This window comes from Palaemon carinicauda, chromosome 26 (assembly GCF_036898095.1).
Source record: "Palaemon carinicauda isolate YSFRI2023 chromosome 26, ASM3689809v2, whole genome shotgun sequence".
NCBI lineage: Eukaryota > Metazoa > Arthropoda > Malacostraca > Decapoda > Palaemonidae > Palaemon > Palaemon carinicauda.
In genome coordinates, this window is record NC_090750.1 from 95,580,188 (window position 1) to 95,602,946 (window position 22,759).

At 37.7% G+C, this 22,759-nt stretch overlaps 4 protein-coding genes across 4 annotated transcripts; 3 read left to right on the plus strand and 1 right to left on the minus strand.

The window, feature by feature from the left end:
- Positions 1-672: 672 nt before the first annotated feature.
- On the plus strand, positions 673-2,122 carry LOC137620296 (cuticle protein AMP1A-like). The gene is made up of 3 exons (XM_068350529.1): positions 673-697; positions 1,361-1,608; positions 1,831-2,122. Exons 1-3 carry the CDS (start codon positions 689-691, stop codon positions 2,051-2,053), a joined length of 480 nt encoding a protein of 159 aa, XP_068206630.1. The 5' UTR covers positions 673-688; the 3' UTR covers positions 2,054-2,122.
- Positions 2,123-11,000: 8,878 nt separating this feature from the next.
- Positions 11,001-12,321, plus strand: LOC137620297 (cuticle protein AMP1A-like). Its single transcript, XM_068350530.1, has 3 exons — positions 11,001-11,051; positions 11,612-11,859; positions 12,075-12,321. Exons 1-3 carry the CDS (start codon positions 11,043-11,045, stop codon positions 12,295-12,297), a joined length of 480 nt encoding a protein of 159 aa, XP_068206631.1. The 5' UTR covers positions 11,001-11,042; the 3' UTR covers positions 12,298-12,321.
- A 6,457-nt stretch (positions 12,322-18,778) lies between these two features.
- LOC137620298 (cuticle protein AMP1A-like) lies at positions 18,779-20,080 on the plus strand. The gene is made up of 3 exons (XM_068350531.1): positions 18,779-18,801; positions 19,358-19,605; positions 19,821-20,080. The coding sequence occupies exons 1-3, from the start codon at positions 18,793-18,795 to the stop codon at positions 20,041-20,043; spliced, it is 480 nt and encodes a 159-aa protein (XP_068206632.1). The 5' UTR covers positions 18,779-18,792; the 3' UTR covers positions 20,044-20,080.
- Positions 20,081-21,591: 1,511 nt separating this feature from the next.
- Positions 21,592-22,295, minus strand: LOC137620070 (uncharacterized). The gene is made up of 2 exons (XM_068350346.1): positions 22,115-22,295; positions 21,592-21,947 (listed from the first exon to the last, which is right to left on the minus strand). The coding sequence occupies exons 1-2, from the start codon at positions 22,293-22,295 to the stop codon at positions 21,592-21,594; spliced, it is 537 nt and encodes a 178-aa protein (XP_068206447.1).
- Between the last annotated feature and the right edge of the window lie 464 nt (positions 22,296-22,759).

The following is a 22,759-nucleotide window of genomic DNA, read 5'->3' on the forward strand; positions in this document are numbered from 1 at the left end:
TCTTGAAGTAAAAGAAGAAATAAAAAACTACGCAAATGAAAATAAGAAATTGAAATAAGGCATTGTTTAGCTTAATATTTGAAGTACGTATAGACAAATCTAAACAGTTCCCATAATGAAGATTCAATAATCATATATACAATGCTTTTTGTAAAATATGTGTTAGAAATTGTATAGTATTTAGAAATTTATTTTTTAAAATCATTTATCTATTTCTAACAGCTCATATCTAATAAACCTATATTATACGAAGATTTCATTTCAATTAAACGATGAAAATTATGATAAAAGACAATCAATTATATAGGTATGACTTGTAATGGAATTGAATAAATTGGCTCGTAATCTAATTAGAAGTTTTTCCTTGTGCTATTCCTGATTCAATTCATGACAGAGAGAGCGAGAGAGAGAGAGAGAGAGAGAGAGAGAGAGAGAGAGAGAGAGAGAGAGAGAGACTTAGCAAAATATTTTTTTGTGGAAATTCGTTTAATGAAGGAAAAGTAAGTGTGTTTTGGAATGGAATTCGTTTCATGGTCGCCTCTGTGAACATCTCTCATACCGGGCAATGCAGACCGGCAAAAAGTAGACACTAGTCTAATAACCGGTAGCCTTGATGACGAACTTCTTTCGCTATATATACCGACGCCAGCAATTCAAACGGTATCAGTTCATCATACAACAGCACATCATGAAGTTCGTAAGTTAACCAAAAAGATGTTCGTTAGCTTTTAGGTAATATTCATTATCTATAATAAAAACAATTCAGCCAAGTTTTTAAGATTACAATTAAGTCTTAGTTCAATACATTTAAAATGAAGACAAAAAGTTCGAAAGTTCACTGGAAAGTCATGTGTTGAATATTTCTTCAGAAACATATTCAAAATTTAGTATATATTGAAAGAAGTATTAACAATAATTTTCAATAATTTATTACTTTTGGAGGTGTTTATATCCAGTAGCGAGATTCTTTTTAGCAGGTATTTAATTTTCCGTGCAATATATATATATATATATATATATATATATATATATATATATATATATATATATATATATATGTATATATATATATATATATATATATATATATATATATATATATATATATATATAAAGAAGCAAGGTCATAGGAGTGTACATATAAGCTCAGCTTTGCTACTATTTATACTTTCTGGCATTTAAGGAACCACAGTAATTTTCACTTAATGGCAACAAAAACTGATGGAATTTCTCTTTCATTGCCTCAACAAAAGAAAAACTCTGTAAGGAAAATCTTCATTTTTTTTTCAACAAATGGAAAAATTGGTAAAAATAAATCGTTATTTCTTATATTAGATTAAATGATTATTGTCTTTTTCAGGTCATCATCGCAGCCTTAGCGACCGTGGCCTTGGCCGCTCCTCAGTACAGCTACGACGCCCCACGGCCTCAGTCCCAAGGAGGAAGCTCAGGCCTCAACAAAGTGATTGCCATCCTCCGAGACGACCGTGATCAGGATGACTACGGAAGGTACAGCGTCAACGTCGAAACCGCCAACGGAATCGTTATGCAGGACTCTGGCTCTCCTGACGGACCTAAGGGAGCCGTTGTATCTTCTGGCTCTTTCTCGTAAGTTTTATAGGTTATATTGTGTTCAACATTTTCTCATTCTCATTAAACGTATCATTGATATATGGTCATTCTACCCTGGACCCTGGCCATGGTTTTTCTCTCTAATAACACCAAAGTTTTGAAGTTCAGATGAACAGTTTTTATTGACTCAAAGAGGATCAGGAGACAAAAATTGATGTTTATTCTTCTAATTAAATGACCTCTTCAATCTTCACCCAGATACACATCTCCTGAAGGCATTCCCGTCAATGTGAGATACGTTGCTGACGAGAACGGATTCCAGCCCCAGTCCGACCTCCTGCCAGTTGCCCCTGCTTTCCCCCACCCCATCCCCCAGTTCGTCCTCGACCAAATCGCCTTCGCTGCACAAGAAGACGCCCGTCAGACCAAGCAGATCTCTGCTCCTTCCGGAACTTATGGTGCCCCATCAAGATTCAATTAAGTCTTGAAACGAAAGGGAACGACGAAATCATTTTACTCTAACTTATTTTCGAATAAAATTCTATGCCTATGAAGACAATTTTTTGTCCTCCTCTGAAAACACGGATCGTTAAGCAGCAACTAAACAAATGTTCTCCGAAATGGGAGAAATGAGCCTTTGTCAAAAGGCTTCAAGCACATGGCCATTGCCCTTTCATATCGTTCTGAAGATGGATGGCTCCCTGAACCCTTATGGGAATTACAGGCATCTGAACGCTGAAATGCAGACAGAGCCGGGTCACTATCCCCTTCCAAACATTGCCACCATTACCACCTACTTGCATGAAGTAAAAGCATTCTCTACTCTCTCCCTCTCGATGGGATAATGTCAAGTGCCCATGAACCCAGAAGACATCCACAAGATCACCATCAGCAGCCCCTTCGGTACATACACATTCAATTACTCTTGTTTTGTTCTTTGTAATGCTGGAACCACTTTTCAATGCCTCATGGGGGGCATATCTTATTGGGCCTCAACTTTTACACATGTTACGGGGACGACAAACTTGAGTTTGCTTCCTTTAAAGACGAACATCTCCATAACCTACTCATTGTGCTCGCCTGCCTAAACAGAACAGCCTGGTAGTTTGGTACGACAAGTGTACCTTTGACGCCAACAAAGTATCGTTCCTAAGCTATCACATCACTCTTGAAGGCTTCCAACCCCTCCCTGATAGGGTAGCAGCTGTTCAGTACTTCCCCACACTCTCGACAGTCAGAGCAAAGGAAGAATTCTTGAGTTTGGTAAACTATTATTGCCGGTTCCTGCCAGCCATCACAGCTTCTATTGCTCTCATCTATGATTCCCTCAAGGGCAAGACAAAAGACCTGAAGGGGACCTTCTAGAAGCGCCCTGGTGCAACACAAATAATGCCTTATCAACTGCTGTTCCTCTAATTTTTTCCGAGCCATATGTGAGAAAATTTATTCTATGTTGCCAGATTTACAAGCCACCAGCAAAAAAAACAAATACCGAATGATTTACTTGTAGCAATGCACATCTTCCTGCTTAACGGCATTAGCAGTTTCCTCTTGTTCCATAGCGCATCGAAAGCTTTCTTAATTAATATTTGTTACAAAGAAGACTGAGTGTCCATCTATTGTCTAAAATCTGCATATCTTCTGAAAAATGACTTACAGTCAATGCCTCGTTTTCTCTTCCTTCCCTTGCTTCTTTTGCAATATCTAGGGACCCATTCTGTTACTTGTGGTCCCGAAACATACGTAAAAGGGAAGGTCCCAAAAGATGTTCTCCATGAGGCATTCAAAAGTGGTCCCAACATTACAAAGAGCAAAACATGAGTAACTGAATGTGTATGTACCGAATGGGGTGGTGATGTGGTCTTATGGATGTCTTCTGGGTTCATGGGCACCTGACAATACCCCTTTAAGAGGTTGAGAGTAGTTTGATGTCAGACATCCTCATTATTGTGTAATACAACCACATACATCCATGTAAGAAATGGAACCAAGGGTGATAAATTCAACTGTAAGGTTCTCTAAAATCTTCTATAATAAAAGTAGCCGGATAACAACGTGAAAACAGGAGGAAAGAGATTCATGCTTGTCACTACAGTGACCACTTAACAATGACTGACTAGGCATATAACAGAAACAAAAGAAGTGAAGACAAATATAACTACACTGTTGCCACAATGCATAATGGAATTTTGTTCTTAAAGTACGTGCAATGGGAAAAGATAAAAATCATTCTGGAACTAAACAATGACAATATAAATTTACATCATTGCATATAAATTGTACGCAATGAAAGTTCTGTACAACCAAATTTAGATATCTATACACATGTCTCCCATTTTAATCTGGTAGCATATGAGCTAGTCGAGGATATTGAAGAGGGGTATTGGACGGTTGAAATGATGGCTCTCTTTCCTGGCCACAGCAAAGGGACACAGGGAATTTAGAACTGGCGTCATTATTTACATTAGCTACTAAGGGTAAATGTCTTCAATCTCAAAACCATATACGACCACTAGGACGGCGCACTTCATACTTTCTTGACCTTCCTTGCCCCATTGGGATGCTAACCTTGTCCCATCAAAGAGTCTTGGCATCCTATATCCTGACTCATTGGCCGATTATGGGCATGGGTAAAGGGCGGGTATTTGAATTGCAAAGGCTCAGAGCTAGGACGGTATGAGCAGCAGTACGATGGCTATAATCTTCAATCTTGGTTTGCCACTCATCTGTGAATGACCAGGGGTGGGCAGGAACGTTAGGACGTAGAGAAAGGCCATACGGAATCTGCGCAAGGGAGTGTCTAGTAGGGGTCAGGGTGTTCTAAAGCTCCAGCAGTCCAATATTGAAGGCTTAACCATCTATGATCCGGTATTGGGTGGTTTGATGATAAGGTGTTTGACAGCTTTCACTGCAGTTTCTGCCAGTCTATTCTAATGAGGGTATTGCAGAGAAGTGATAATTTGATAAAACCCCCAGTGGTCAGAGAATTCCTCGAAGTCTTGGATGGAAAATGGGGGACCACCATCAGTTTGTAAGAGGAATGGGTTATCAACCTTACGGAAGAAGACAGAGAACATTCTTTTAACTGTGCTTGTGGTTATGTCCCATCCACAGGGAAAAACCACAGGCCAGCCTTAAGGTCTATCAATGATAACAAGGAAGGTAAAGGTAAAGGTTCTTATTGCTGACTAGGAAGAAGGTGTTGGCATGTATCACAGCTCTCTACTTTACTCTTTACATCTGCATTAATGCCAGACTAGAATAATGTCTGCCTTGCACGACGTTAAGTAGTTTTAATCCTTCGGTGGCTATTGTGGAGTCGATCTAAGGTGCGTCTAAAGAGGGATGCAGGAATGACACTTTCATCTTGAGGTGTAGTAAGAATAGATTCTCAATAACATCCAGAGTTTAGTGGTTGAGAATCGATATCAAGGGACATTAGTTAGTCGTTAAGGTGAAATGTTGAAATCCAGGCAAGTATAGGCAGCATTTAGCCCTAGTTCTAGTGATTGCAAGTAACTCCAGCTCTATGGTGCAACAAGTTTTTGTATCTGAGAAGAAATGAGAGCCACAAGGGTCAAGGACCATGTGGTCTTGGGCGTTATATTCAGGTAGGGCATATCCCAGACCATAAAGGCATAAGTTGTATGTTTGCAGAACCACTGGCGAGACAGGGTTGATGGGTGGTAGGACCTGTGGTGAAGTCAGAGTGGCTTTGAAATTTTTAAAGGCTTATTCATTGACAAGTCTCCAAATGAATGTTTGGCTCTCATAAGTGGGTATAAGGACTGTGCTGCTGCAGCGATATTTGGAGTGAAGTTAGTGAGTTGATTGACGACACAAATACATGGCCTGAGATCTGTAACATTGCACGGTGTAGGGAAGTCACACATATGTCATACCTTGTCGGAGTCTACTGCAATACCATCGGATAATAAGACATTACCGCAAAAGTTAACTTCAGGGTCAGCTACAGTGATTTTTTCTTTGTTGAGGTTAATGCTGTATTGACAGCACTTGGTAAGCATATGGTGCATGTGTTGTAGGTTATTAGGAAGGCCCTCGTCGAAAACAAAGATATCATCTATAAATTTCAGTCATTTGGGGATACCTATTAGGGCCATATTTCCATGGAGGCAGTATGCATAACCTGTCGCCGAAAATCCCATCAGGCAATGACAGTGCTCGAATTATTGTTTTGGAATTATAAACATGGTCAGGTGGTTTTCCACTACTACCAACTTCATTTGCCCATAGCCAGGAAAGGCGTCTGCTGTGGTGAGGTACTTCACAGTAGGAGAGATGTTGTGGAGAGCATTATGGGGCGTTGGTGACGGGTATGTAGGGTGGGATACTTGAGAATTAAGTTGCTTATGATCCACAGTGATGCACACAATTTTTTCTTTGGTACCAAATGCATGGAATGACACCATTTGGAGGGTTTGTCGCCTGCTGGAGTGATGATTTCTTGTTGCAGTAAGGAGTCAAGTTCTTCTTTCGCTTGATCACTAAGCACGAGCAGTATGGGTCGGGGCATGTGTACAGCAAACAGCAGAGTGCCAGGTTTCCAGTGAACCCTCAAACTATGGTCAGCCATTTTCTTTAGAAGCTGGGTTTCTTGATCCTTCTTTCATATGAGGATGTTGCCGGAATAACAAAGAAAATAATCATTAATAACTGCGGGTGAACTTGTAGAGGAGGCAGGAAACTTGAGCGCATCTGTTGACATGTCTTACCTTGAGAATGGAGTTCTGGAAGTCCAGTGACATTATGGGAATGGCTCAGCAATGTTCACGGAAAGGAGGGCAGTCTGGGTATCCCAAATAACATATATGGTTGCTGAGCAACTCTAGTGCCAAGACAAAGTATTGCTTGGACATATCGTACAGCTGGTGTCATGTGGAATCCATCTGCTGCAAAAAAATTTTGTCTAAATGTATGGTGGCAATAACTGTGATCGCTGCTCTTGTATCAGGAGTAAGGAATGTGATGATGTAATCCCCAATGATGAGAGATTGACTGGTGTGGGTAACTCACTACCCAAGTTGTCACCAACGATAGGGCAGCTGGTATTTGACTTGTTAGTAGACTGTATATCCAATCAGACTTTTCTGGTAGGCCTGAGCATTTTCTCAAAATGTCCATGTTTCTGGCAGGTATAGCAATGAGCATTCTTCGTGGGGCATTTCTGAGAGCTGGCCCAACTGCCCTTGTGTCTGCAGTTATTGCAGGATGTACCCATGGCTGGGCATATTTTGGAATTATGCTTACATGAGCCGTATTGGTTAGTAGATCAGTAAGAAGTCCTCTTCTGTATAATCTGAGCTGGTTCCTCTTGTATGAAGATACCGAGTTGACCTAGCTGGAGAAGGGGAGGCAATAGCTGACACAGTCGCACATGTATATTTGTAGGAGAGGCATGTCACGAACCGTGCGAGGGTGGATGAGGGTTGGATCAGAATAAGGCGTTGTATTAATTCTTTGACCCTCATGCACATCAAATTTACCATTTTCTACGGCCATTAAGTGCATGAGGTGAAGTTGCCGGTGCCTAAGTGCACTTCAACAGCGAGATCCTTCAGGCGTAAATAATAATCTACAAACCATTCTCCGACAGCATGTCGGCAGCACAACAACTTCCTGTGTAGTAAAGCTTCCTTTTTGAGAATGCAAAAGTGCTTTTGTAGTGTATCATACACCTCTCTAGTGGAAAGTGATGTCTTGGGAGGGATGCCCAGTGCACGCGTAAGAAGGTGGTGGACGTACACGAAAATGCACTTCCTCAGGTGGATCAGCAGGGAAGTTTGATGTTATCTATCAAGTCCAAGACATCCTGCATGGTTCTTAAAACAGTCTCCATTGACGAAACACTTAATAAGTTGCATTTTATAGGAGAGGTGGATGATGGAGCACAGGCTTGTTAGAAATTGTAAGTGTATGCACTAAGGAGCCAGAGGTTGGGGATACAGGTGTGACACAATGTGTCGTGTTGCTGGGCTGCGATGCTACAATTTGTCCTGATAGTAAGGAGAATAGAGACAAGAACCGATCAAAGTTTTGTTCAACATAATATTAGATATCCATACAATTATAGGTTCTGCCCATGTCCATTTCTTTTTCATACATGTTAGAATATCTTTTATATAAATTACTCTCGAATCCATGTTGCTCTTCTTTCGGTCTCTTAGTTTTACTGCCATCATTATTCTTTCCAGAGCTCTTTGAGTTGTAACTAAAATATGCTGTAAGAATCTAAGGCTTTAGAAGGCTGCAAGTATTTTAGGCATAAGTTCAAACTAGAAGGACTATCCCATTTTCATCCTTCCTTTAATTTCAGTGTCGTGTCCTAAGGACACACTCACTATCTGTCCTAAGTATGGAATTTCATTAACAATCACTGAGGTTCGTCCAAAACTACCATATATATATATATATATATATATATATATATATATATATATATATATATATATATATATATATATATATAAACACATGTACTTTAAATGCAGGTACATGCATTGGTCGATAAACAGATAATTTGATAGAGACATTTGCGAATTATATAATTTTCATTTTTCTCTAGCTTTTCAAATGTTTACATCATGGGAGGCCAGTTCATTATGCCTGGTTTCCATACGATTTTAATAATAATATTAATTATAATAGTTTTAGAAATAAATCAGGGATAAATATTATAACTATGGTTATTATGATTATCATTATCACTATTATTTGATTGTATTCACTTTTATGATACTAACTGGTTCAGAAAAAAATAGCATTTATGTACTTCAGAATAAACTCGATGTTTTGTATTTCTTAGACAAAATTACTAAAATATAAGGCAGTTTGCGACCCTATTACATAACTTTAACATATATCGATAAGTAGAGATGATATCTAGAGTCTAACTCTAAGATATTTTTATGATAATGTACAATGATGACTGAAAAAAAGGAAACGAAAAGAAAAGAAAAAAAAAAGGAAAATTGTCTGATTGAGTAACACATGACAAACCTCTTATTGAGTTTCAGGTCATAATCTGTCTCCCCAACTAAGAGAAGAAATTCAAATAGTCTCTATTTTAGATCCATCTGGTAATGGTTACCTAGATTGCATTATCAAAGAGAAAAATAATCAAGAGATCCTGTGAATGTTTAACAAGGTTTAATGCAGGTCAAATCTTCATTGTTTTCTCCAATATATAATGATGAAAAATCTAAAACGAGGTTAATGTCTCTTTTCAAGATCAATGAAATACAAGTCATGTCTGGTATTAAGTCAAAAAGAAATGATTTGTCTCTTGACCCAAGTTCATGGCTGCATTACAGTGACTCATAAAAGTAGAATGTTTCAAGTTCGGTTTCGTTTGAAAATCGTAAAAATTCCTCCATAGAACAATTCATTACGTTTACTGTATTAATAATGATGCATTTAATTGGTTGTTGCTTATATTATCTCTTATATGATTATAAAAGTCTATACCTAAGAAGTTATAATTTTCCTTTGAAAAGTTTCGCCCTCTTTTGTACCTCTTGTTTTGAAACCTTGATGTTTTATCATCAGATGCCAATGACGAAAGCAAATAGTTGAAACAATTACATTTGGAAAACAAAAATGACCGGAATTTATGTGAAGAAAAGAACTGGTGTAAAGGGTCCTTGGAAAACAGCCAAATTGGATCGCTCGGAACATGCACAATGACCTACATCACTGACATAATGACGCACCAACTATTTCCTTTCATATAAACATGTTTTTTTTTTTTTTTGTTTTTTAGTTTATAGAGGAGTTGACGGTCTGGTCATCTCATTCTAGGAACGGGCCGGAATATGATCTGCTTTCAACAAGAATAATTATCATACACACATTGGAGGCAATTTTTGCTGCGGTTTTATTGTAGAATATGAGTTTCATTACAAGCAAAAATGAATTTCATTTTAAGAGATACAAGAGAGTGACTGACCTTTTTGTACGTCCGATGTCAAACGTGAATTTAGAGTTGGACAAAATTTCTGAATTATAAAAGACAGACTTGATTTCTTTCAACAATACTCCCCTAAGGTGTCGAAGGTCAGGTATGAATTAAATTTTTAGCATAACAGGTGAGAAAACCAATATATATGTATATAAACAATATATATATATATATATATATATATATATATATATATATATATATATATATATATATACACATACACTCAACCACACACACACACATACATATATATATATATATATATATATATATATATATATATATATATATATACTTATATATATATATTTATATGTGTATATGTATACACACACACACATATATATATATATATATATATATATATATATATATATATATATATATATATATATATATATTACAGTATGATCAAGATTAGGGTCAAATTATACTTAAAGGTCAAAGAGAAACAGATTTAACATTGTTCATAACATTTTAACATTATGAGATAGACGTTCTACTTTCCATGCATAACTATTAAAAACACCAAGTCAGCGAGACCAATGTTAAAGCTAAAGTTATAATTCAATGTTAGAATTCATATGGGGATTTAACTTAAATTTAATTTTCAAATATACGAGATACAATTCACATTTGACTTCCATAACCTAATAAAAGAGCCGTTTTCAATACCACACTTGGAGATGAAAGAGGTTAAAGATCAAACAGGAATTTAGGCTATTGTCATGTTTGTTTTGTTAGAACATATTTTTAGCAACAGGGAATTTTCTTTTTTATTATTGCAAATTATAATCAGGTCTTGAAGTAAAAGAAGAAATAAAAAACTACGCAAATGAAAATAAGAAATTGAAATAAGGCATTGTTTAGCTTAATATTTGAAGTACGTATAGACAAATCTAAACAGTTCCCATAATGAAGATTCAATAATCATATATACAATGCTTTTTGTAAAATATGTTAGAAATTGTATAGTATTTAGAAATTTATTTTTTAAAATCATTTATCTATTTCTAACAGCTCATATCTAATAAACCTATATTATACGAAGATTTCATTTCAATTAAACGATGAAAATTATGATAAAAGACAATCAATTATATAGGTATGACTTGTAATGGAATTGAATAAATTGGCTCGTAATCTAATTAGAAGTTTTTCCTTGTGCTATTCCTGATTCAATTCATGACAGAGAGAGCGAGAGAGAGAGAGAGAGAGAGAGAGAGAGAGAGAGAGAGAGAGAGAGAGAGAGACTTAGCAAAATATTTTTTTGTGGAAATTCGTTTAATGAAGGAAAAGTAAGTGTGTTTTGGAATGGAATTCGTTTCATGGTCGCCTCTATGAACATCTCTCATACCGGGCAATGCAGACCGGCAAAAAGTAGACACTAGTCTAATAACCGGTAGCCTTGATGACGAACTTCTTTCGCTATATATACCGACGCCAGCAATTCAAACGGTATCAGTTCATCACACAACAGCACATCATGAAGTTCGTAAGTTAATCATAAAGACGTTCGTTAAATTTTAGGTATCATTCATTATGTTTGATAAAAAAAAAAATTCAGCCAAGTTTTTTAAGATTGCAATTAAGTCTTGGGTAAATATCTTTGAAATGAAGACATGAAAAAATTCGAAAATTTGACTGGAAAGTGGTAAGTAGAATACGTCTTCAGAAACCTCTCTTAGATTAAGTATATATTGAAAGAAGTATTAACAAGCTTCAATAATTCATTGCTTGTTGAGGTGCTTAAATTTAGCAGCCAGATTCACCTTAGACGGTGTTTCATTTTCAGTCTAAAATATATAATCAAACAAGGTCTTCGGAGTGTACATACAAACTCAGCTTTACTGCTATTTATATTTTCTGGCATTTAAGGAACAACCGTAATTTTCACTTAACAGCAACAAAAACTGATGAAATTTCTCTTTTATTGCCTCAACAAAAGAAAAATTCAGTAAGGAAAATATTTATTCTTGACCAACAAAACTAAAAGAAATCGGTAATTTTATCTTTTATTTCATATATTAGATTAATTGATAATGTCTTATTCAGGTCATCATCGCAGCCTTAGCGACCGTGGCCTTGGCCGCTCCTCAGTACAGCTACGACGCCCCACGGCCTCAGTCCCAAGGAGGAAGCTCAGGCCTCAACAAAGTGATTGCCATCCTCCGAGACGACCGTGATCAGGATGACTACGGAAGGTACAGCGTCAACGTCGAAACCGCCAACGGAATCGTTATGCAGGACTCTGGCTCTCCTGACGGACCTAAGGGAGCCGTTGTATCTTCTGGCTCTTTCTCGTAAGTTTTATAGGTTATATTGTGTTCAACATTTTCTCATTCTCATTAAACGTATCATTGATATATGGTCATTCTACCCTGGCCATGGTTTTTCTCTCTAATAACACCAAAGTTTTGGAGTTCAGATGAACAGTTTTTATTGACTCAAAAAGGATCAGGAGACAAAAATTGATGTTTATTCTTCTAATTAAATGACCTCTTCAATCTTCACCCAGATACACATCTCCTGAAGGCATTCCCGTCAATGTGAGATACGTTGCTGACGAGAACGGATTCCAGCCCCAGTCCGATCTCCTGCCAGTTGCCCCTGCCTTCCCCCACCCAATCCCCCAGTTCGTCCTCGACCAGATCGCTTTCGCTGCACAAGAAGACGCCCGTCAGACCAAGCAGATCTCAGCTCCTTCCGGAACTTATGGTGCCCCATCAAGATTCAATTAAGTCTTGAAACGAACAGAAACGACGAAATCATTTTACTCTAACTTATTTTCGAATAAAATTTCATGCTTATAAACAAATTTTTTTTTCTCCTCCTCTGAAAACAATAAACGCTTCAAGAACGTAAGTGTAATAATTCATAGCGAATGAAATCTTATGATAGAATCAGTTAATAAGATATCAACTGCTGCCTAATACTTGGTCATTAGGATGTCTTTTAATGTAATATAACACTGCATTGTGAATCTTAGTACCCAGAGAGAAACACATGGGGAAATCTTATGATACATTTGGTCCAATTTTAACTTAATTTTTTTTTATCTATTTGCTAGTGCTTCTGTTCTTTTGTACAACCAAATATGCTTTCTCTTTCTTTTCATTCATCAACGATTAGATGTCATAAAAAATAGTTAATATTCGAAGTTTGGTAACAGGTTTTACAAACGACGTTGATGGACTGTTTGAGTTATGAAAATCTTGATTTCTATGGTTAACCCTTTAAAGTCCATGTTATGTTTTATATGCAATTTCTAATTAAAAACGTTTTCTACCTTATGCCAACAAGTGGAAAAATATTCAAATTTTGAGTATTTTTCATGTTTTGCAAGATTTGTGCAATAATTGCATAGAATGAAGTATCCCGTATGGGTGCTTAAGGTGATGTAAGGCAGACAATGCTCAGCCCGAATGGGTTACTTCCGACTGTAACAGTCAACTTTCTTAGGCTGATGCCACTCTTTATTTACTTAACTATTAAAACTTTCATATTGATTATTTCCTCACGTTTTTTACCAATGCTTACTTTCCGAATTATGACATGTATATGACGTTCATAAACTCTTTACTTCAGTTATATTTGATACCATTGTTCATGATTTTCAACGTTCTTCGTGATTTAAAGTTTTTCTTTATTGTTGTTTATCTTTCATGAATGTCTATTAGTTATTTTTCAATATGAATTCATATAATATTCACAGTGTATTTACTAGTCAAATTCAATTATAACTCTTTCAATTTAGGACAGACATTTTGCCATTTTGGCTATGAAAAAGACTCTTAGTAAGAAAATTTTTGAATACTAAAAGCATTAGGAACCCTGCTAAATTTCTCTCCACTTATTCACCATTCCTTTACTAACTTACTCTCCTGGAGGTTTCTCATTTCCAGACGCCTCTCCAGTACACCAGTGGCATTTAGAATTTTGGAAATTAACCCAGGAAGACCAAGGCTAGGGTTGTTGTGGCCTCTTGGATACGTCCCTGCCTGACGATTGCTAGACCAGTGTTCGAGGCCCGCTACAGCTCATTAGTTTCTTGTAGTTCTGTAACCTCATCCGCCTTTTTAGTTAAAGATAGGAGTTTGGGGAGCCTATAGGTCTACCTGCTGAGTTATTAGCAGCCATTGTTAGGCATTCCTTGGTCCTAGCTTGGGTGGAAATTTTGCTTGGAGGTTGATCAAATGCATATAAGGTCATTCACTAGAAAATTGTCTTGCTAGCTAGGGCCTTTTTATTTTCCCTGGCCTCTGTCATTCATGATCGGTCTCTAAAAAACCTTTAAAGCCAAGTGGATAAAAGGTCGATGACCAGTAGGACTTTCTGCAAGAAGTTCCCACCCATCGGAATGATCTGGTGGTAGATGGTCAAAGGAACTGGATATGGTCCTTCTTCAAAGTTTATTCTGCACCAAGGTAAGATGAGTCAAGTATGTCATCCGTCTGGAAGAGCCAAGTCTCTTTTATTGAATTAAGTTGTCTGTATGAGAACCTCATATCCTTTCCTATTCTTCCATCTCCCATTTTATAAATTCCATCCTTTCCTTTTATCCTTACAGAAAGATCCTACATTTTATATATCCATTCATTTTATCAAATCCTCTCAGCCCACACTTCTTATTGATGACAAAATAACAGTTTTGAGAACACAACTTGATTAGAGATTTTGTGAATTTGAGCTACTTATTGATGGACGTTATTTTCCATTCTAGGGCACGAGAGCGTATGTTCCTTGAAAACCATCCTGGCTATTCATCTTGATATGAATTCCTCTGAGTAATAAGTAGTTTAAAAGAACGAAAGTTAAAAGTTCACTTATTAATTCGTTTGTCCTCCTTTGTGCTCTTTTAATTATTGTATATAGGAATTTTGTAAGTATATTATTGAGGGAAATTAGTGTCTTAATACCGGCTACCAGCCTTAAAACTTCCTCTTCCTAGCATACAAAGCTGAATTAAGTTGTTTTAGTTATATGATTATGAACATAGGAAAATATCTTATTACAAACATAGAAAAAATACAGTAAAATAAATATATAAAACCTGTACATTATTTACAAATGCTTTCTCAACTTATGGAACATTGCAAAACAGTTCCTGATGTCTGTAATGAACAGCGCCAACCTACAATCTGTGCACACCTTACGGAAATGTGGCTCTTCCCATAACATACTTTTTGTGTGTCTAACCTCGACATGGCATACGGGGACAAGTGGCCTCCTAATGGTACTCACTGAAAAGTATGAATGCACATTGACTCCGCATAGATGTAGGATCATTTCGGGTTCCCAAGGAATTTCTGGTAACTTTGATCCAGTCAAAAGGAAATGTCAAGGTACTGTACATCTGATTTAAAGGGGGTCTTGTAGATGTGGGTCAACATGTCACTATTGTCAATACTACCCATGCGACTGTTGTTCTTGTCAATGACAAATGGAACAAACACTGTATCTTCCTTCTTCCCTCCTTTGCCATGCTACTCCACTTCACACACAGGATCCATGCTTACATCATTCGACAGGATCGTCACCATGCTCCTATCCTTACATCTGGCAACAAAATCTTCTTTAAAAGAGACGTAATTCAGTGTGTACTTGGATGCAAACTTCTCACTCATATCCTTAACAAAATGCTGAAGGAGATAGCCAACTCTATTCTGCCTGGCAGTGGCCACCTTTTGACATCTAAATTAGGTCCTCAAGTATTCAGTCAACCTTATGGTGGTAAAGTAGTTGATGACATACACAGCAGAGTTTGTTGGGTCTATGAGTGTCTCAACCAAAGAGATAAAAAACATTTCAGTGACGGATATCTTCTGCTGTTGTTCATACAATCTTGAATGTGGGATCACTCCAATATTCTTGGCGACCATTGATAGGGCACCATCATTTCTACATTCAATTAGTTCAGTCCAATCCAAGCTGTTTTCAAAGTAGAATTTGACTTTAGCATTAACATATCTTCACCTATTGTTGTAGTTTTAAGTTAAATGCAAATAAACAGCTCTTTAGTGACAGGGCTCTCCCTCAGAAACCTTCCAAAGATCAGAATCTATGTTTGCGCTTATGTATCAGTTGCCTCATCAACAGCCGCGGCTCTCCATGGGGAATTTCTAAAATCTTTTTAAAAACAAATTATTTCATGTCTTCTGAGAATAGCACCATCAATAGCTTCAAGAGTTTTTTAGCAAATGGGTAACTTTAAAATACTTCACAAACGTTTTTTAAATAAGGTTTTAAGATATGCTCACCCTCTTTGCAAGGTAGCTTTAGGTGAACAAGGAGAAAAACTATCTTAGATGATGGATAACAATGCCTTAACAATATTGCAGTAATAGAAATATGATATCTTTTCTAATTATGACTTGAATCAACGATTTTTTTTTATCTAAATATTTTGGCTCTAATAGAATATTAATATCTGCTACTATACGGAGTGTTGAATTCAACATGATACCTCATACCGCCCGCTTGGATATTATGTAGTATATCCATCCCTCAGGGGTACTTCAGTGACACCACCAACCTTATGACCAGTCTATGACCCCATATAGTGAACAATCTGACCCCACCTGGGGTCCCAACCACTTATTAGGAACCCCTGGACTATACCTTACATTATTAGGGACAAAGTGGGAAACCGGGGTGTTTGAGTTAGCAAAATCCAATTTGAATTCAATGCACTTTCAGGAGGGTAAGAAACTTATGTATTGCATGAAAAAAATAAATACATTTAATACACATAAAAATTCTTAGGACACTTCAATTTATGCCTTTAAACCTTCCATAACCCAAGGTCTTTGGTCCTTATCCGACCGAACCTCACTTGACTTCCCCCTACAACACTAATTCTAACGAGAGTGATGAATCAAAACTTACCCTAACCTAGAGCACCAGGTCATTACCTAACCTAGGACACTGTAAATATCAGTAGTAACTCAAACTCACCCCACCTAGGACATAAGGACTTCACCCATCATAACCTAGGACACTGTAAATATCAGTAGTAACTCAAACTCACCCCACCCAGGACATAAGGACTTCACCCATCATAACCTAGGACACTAGATATCAGTAGTAACTCAAACTCACCCCACCTAGGACATAAGGACTTCACCCATCATAACCTAGGACACTGTAAATATCAGTAGTAACTCAAACTCACCCCACCTAGGACATAAGGATTTCACCCATCATAACCTAGGACACTGTAAATATCAGTAGTAACTCAAACTCACCCCACTCAGGACATAAGGACTTCACCCATCATAACCTAGGACACTAAATATCAGTAGTAACTCAAACTCACCCCACCCAGGACATAAGGACTTCACCCATCATAACCTAGGACACTAGATATCAGTAGTAACTCAAACTCACCCCACCTAGGACATGAGGACTTCACCCATCATAACCTAGGGCACTGTAAATATCAGTAGTAACTCAAACTCACCCCACCTAGGAGGTAAGGACTTCACCCATCATAACCTACGACACTGTAAATATCAGTAGTAACTCAAACTCACCCCACCTAGGACATAAGGACTTCACCCATCATAACCTAACACACAGCCTAATATACTCGGGCCAGAGTCATGGTCAAAATGATATACCAGGCCCAACTTTCAAAGGTTCATTTCATAAAACTGCATATCTTATAATAAGAAAAATTGTAGGTATTAGATATTGAAAAAAAAAAAAAAATCCTACAACTTCTGGCTTTGACTAAAACAAATGTAGTCACTGAACAGACTTCGGAATGTGAAACTTAACTTGTGCCTGATGATAACCAACAAAATTCAACATTCTTCAACCAAAGCTATATTTAAGGATTTGGGTCCCTTGACACTTCCAGTCCATTATATTAGTATTTACGAAGGTATTATAGTGCATTTCAGTGCAGTCTCTAATTAATATTCGAGAATAAAATCCTAATAAATAATTGAATATGGGTCATATTTTGGAAATAACAATTGAAGCCCAAACCTAATTGGCAAAGAAATGCAATGATGTCTAATGTTTATATTCAAAACACTTATCAGTGTAAATGGAAGAAATTTAAATGGAAACTTTGCTAAATCTACCAGTTTCGTAGATAGAGGCTAGTAAGCTGTCATTTCTGAAGGCCCTTACACTAATTGATAATGTAGTAGAGTATGACGTGTTTACTACAACCCCTGCCTATACTATATACTTTAATTAAGAATGAAGACTCAAATGTTGAAAGTATTAGAAATTGTAGCAGGATACGGTATATATGAATTTTTTTTAATATTTTCCAAACACACACATACTCTCTCTCTCTCTCTCTCTCTCTCTCTCTCTCTCTCTCTCTCTCTCTCTCTCTCTCTCTCTCTCTCTCTCTTCGATGAGTCATATCTCCATGTGAGGACAATAGGGGAATGTGCATCAAATGAATCTATTAATTGTCCGATACAGTCCATCGCCCTACGGGCCAACCAAGGGAAAGGCCCGTGCCAACAACAAGTGTTGGCTTTAATACCCCAACAACAACAACAACAACAGTCCATCGCCCATTTCCCGTTTCCTTCAACTTGAATAACACTTGAATACCGATGTCATCCTGAAGTTTCTGTTGCTTTTTGTAATGATAACTTTACAGGATAATTTTATAAACTATAGTTTAAAAAAAAATCCTTGCTATATTTCAATCAGGTCATATCTTGAATGTACACCTCCATAATTTACAAAAAAAAAAAAAAAAAAAAAAAAAAAAAATATTAAACGATGAAATTCATGATAAAAGATCATTCATTTTATAGGTATGAGTTAAGATGGAATTGAATAAATTGGCTCATCATCTTATTAGTCAAGTAAGTTTTCCTTAAAACAATGCATATCTACAGCTTCATAGGAGAGTGAAATAGAAGTTTTTCCTTTTGCCATTCTTGATTTTAATCACGAGAGAGAGAGAGAGAGAGAGAGAGAGAGAGAGAGAGAGAGAGAGAGAGAGAGAGAGAGAGAGAGAGATTCTGTAAAAGTTTTTTTTGGGGGGGAAATTTCTTGATTGAAGGAAAAGTAAGAGGGTTTTGGAATGGAAATCGTTTCATGGTCGCCTCTATGAACATCTCTCATACCGGGCAATGCAGACCGGCAAAAAGTAGACACTAGTCTAATAACCGGTAGCCTTGATGACGAACTTCTTTCGCTATATATACCGACGCCAGCAATTCAAATGGTATCAGTTCATCACACAACAGCACATCATGAAGTTCGTAAGTTAACCATAGAGACGTTCGTTAACTTTTAGGTAATATTCATTATATTTAATAAAAAAAAAATTCACCCAAGTTTTTAAGATTGCAATTAAGTCTTAGGTAAATATCTTTGAAATGAAGACATGAAAAAATTCGAAAGTTTGACTGGAAAGTGGTAAGTAGAATACGTCTTCAGAAACCTCTCTCAGATTAAATATATATTGAAAGAAGTATTAACAAGCTTCAACAATTCATTGCTTGTTGAGGTGCTTAAATTTAGCAGCCAGATTTACCTTAGACGGTGTTTCATTTTCCGTCTAAAATATATAATCAAACAAGGTCGTCGGAGTGTACATACGAACTCAGCTTTACTGCTATTTATTCTTTCTAGCATTCAAGGAACCACAGTAATTTTCACATAACAGCAACAAAAACTGATGAAATTTCCTTTTCATTGCCTCAACAAAAGAAAAAATCAGTAGTGAAAATCTTTATTTTTGCCAAACTAAAGAGAAAATTCGGTGAAAAAATCTTTACCTCTTATATTAGATTAATCGATTATTGTCTTTTTCAGGTCATCATCGCAGCCTTAGCGACCGTGGCCTTGGCCGCTCCTCAGTACAGCTACGACGCCCCACGGCCTCAGTCCCAAGGAGGAAGCTCAGGCCTCAACAAAGTGATTGCCATCCTTCGAGACGACCGTGATCAGGATGACTACGGAAGGTACAGCGTCAACGTCGAAACCGCCAACGGAATCGTTATGCAGGACTCTGGCTCTCCTGACGGACCTAAGGGAGCCATCGTATCTTCTGGCTCTTTCTCGTAAGTTTTATAAGTTGTATTGTGTTCAACATTTTCTCATTCTCATTACACGTATCATTGACATATGGTCATTCTACCCTGGCCATGGTTTTTCTCTCTAATGACACCCAAGTTTTGGAGTTCAGATGAACAGTTTTTATTGACTCAAAAAGGATCAGGAGACAGAAATTGATGTCTATTCTTCTAATTAAATGACCTCTTTAATCTTCACCCAGATACACATCTCCTGAAGGCATTCCCGTCAATGTGAGATACGTTGCTGACGAAAACGGCTTCCAGCCCCAGTCCGACCTCCTGCCAGTTGCCCCTGCTTTCCCCCACCCAATCCCCCAGTTCGTCCTGGATCAGATCGCCTTCGCTGCACAAGAAGACGCCCGTCAGACCAAACAGATCTCAGCTCCTTCCGGAACTTATGGTGTCCCATCAAGATTCAATTAAGTCTTGAAACGAAAGGGAACGACGAAATCATTTTACTCTAACTTATTTTCGAATAAAATTCTATGCCTATGAAGACAATTTTTTGTCCTACTCTGAAAACAATAAATGCTCCAAGAATGTAAAAGTCTAATAATTTGTAGCGAATGGAATCTCATGATAAAATCGTGTAATAAGATATCAACTGCTGCATAAAAGCAGTTCATTGGGATGTGCCTTTAATGTAATATAAAACTCCATTGTGAATTTCAGGACCCAGAGAGAAAAACATGGAGAAATCTAATAATACTTGTGGTCCTGTTTCAAGTTCTATTTTATTGTATCTATTCACTAGTACTTCTGTTCTTTTGCATCACCAAATATGCTCTGTCTTTCTTTTCATTCATCCACGATTAGATGCCATAAGAATACTTAACATGTGAAATTTGGTAACAAGTTTTACAAAGATATTCAGCGATCCCAAATGAGTGTCTCGTACCCGTCGGTGGGTTTCTCAGATCTGTTGGCAGATACTAGAAAGATGTCAGAAGACTTAGAATAACAAAGTCGGGATCTGGTGAGTCACTGGAGAAAGGGAATGGCAAGCATCAGTTTTAACCAAAAATGCACAATTATATCTGCATTATGTATAAAGAAAAGAGTAGTAATAGGTAGGACACTGCTACAGGCGATACCCTACATACAAGTTATTTGGACACTGATAACTGTTTCTGTATATCTTTACATCAGCATCAAATCTGAACTGGTAGTAACATAACTGCAGCTGACAGGCGTCAGTAAGAGTCTGTAGAAGTTGTTGGTTAGGGCAGAAGCAAGATGTGGCATTGACATTATCATCAGAGGGCATGAAGTAGGTTCAATTTGCGAGGAAAGCTGTCCGCTACAGGTTGCAGGCAAGCAATACTTAATATTTCCCTGAAGACACACGAACACAAAGATTATGATTGAAGAATTTTTTTTTTTTAAATTACATTGGAAAAATGCGGGAACTAATATTAATGGGGAATACCTTAGCAACTTAAGATTTGCAGATAACATTGTTGTGTTTAGTGAAGCATGAGAGGAACCGCAAAGCTGACCACGGATTGTTCAGCAGCAGCTATACAAATGTTCTCCGAAATGGGAGAAATGAGCCTTTATCAAAAGGCCTCAAGCACATGGCCATTGCCCTTGCATATCATTCTGAAGATGGATGGCTCCCTGCACCCTTATGGGAATTACAAGCATCTGAACTCTAAACTGCAGACAGAGCCGGATCATTATCCCCTTCCAGACATTGCCACCATTACCACCTACTTGCATGAAGCAAAGGCATTCTCTACTCTCAACCTCTCGAAGGGATATTGTCAGGTGCCCATGAACCCAGAAGACACCCACAAGACCACCATCAGCACCCCCTTCGGTACATACATATTCAATTACTCTTGTTTTGTTCTTTGTAATGCTGGGACCACTTTTCAATGCCTCATGGAGGGCATATTTTATTGGACCTCCACTTTTACACATGTTACGGTGACGACAAACTTGAGTGGCTTTGACATTTTTAAAGGATTATTCATTGCCAAGTCTCCAAATGAATGAGTGTTTGGCTCTCATAAGTGGGTATAAGGACTGTGCTGCTGCAGCGATATTTAAAGTGAAGTTAGTGAGTTCATTGACGACACACATACACGACCTGAGATCTGTAACATTGGACGGTGTAGGGAAGTCACGCATAGGACATACCTTGTCGGGGCCTGCAGCAATACCATCGGATGATAAGACATTACCGCAAAAGTTAACTTCAGGGTCAGCTACAGTGATTTTTACTTTGTTGAGGGTAATGCTGTACTGACAGCACTTGGTAAGCATATGGTGCATGTGTTGTAGGTTATTAGGAAGGCCCTCGTCGAAAACAAAGATATCATCTATAAATTTCAGTCATTTGGGGATACCTATTAGGGCCATATTTCCATGGAGGCAGTATGCATAACCTGTCGCCGAAAATCCCATCAGGCAATGACAGTGCTCGAATTATTGTTTTGGAAATATAAACATGGTCAGGTGGTTTTCCACTACTACCAACTTCATTTGCCCATAGCCAGGAAGGCGTCTGCTGTGGTGAGGTACTTCACAGTAGGAGAGATGTTGTGGAGAGCATTATGGGGCATTGGTGACGGGTATGTAGGGTGGGATACTTGAGAATTAAGTTGCTTATGATCCACAGTGATGCACACAATTTTTTCTTTGGTACCAAATGCATGGAATGACACCATTTGGAGGGTTTGTCGCCTGCTGGTGTGATGATTTCTTGTTGCAGTAAGGAGTCAAGTTCTTCTTTCACTTGATCACTAAGGGTCGGGGCATGTGTACAGCAAACAGCATAGTGCCAGGTTTCCAGTGAACCCTCAAACTATGGTCAGCCATTTTCTTTAGCAGCTGGGTTTCTTGATCCTTCTTTCATATGAGGATGTTGCCGGAATAACAAAAAAAATAATCATTAATAGGTGCGGGTGAAGTTGTAGAGGAGGCAGGAAACTGAGCGCATCTGTTGACATGTGTTACCTTGAGAATGGGGTTCTGCAAGTCCAGTGACACTATGGTAATGGCTCAGCAATGTTCACGGAAAGGAGGGCAGTCTGGGTATCCCAAATAACATATATGGTTGCTGAGCAACTCTAGTGCCAAGACAAAGTATTGCTTGGACATATCGTACAGCTGGTGTCATGTGGAATCCATC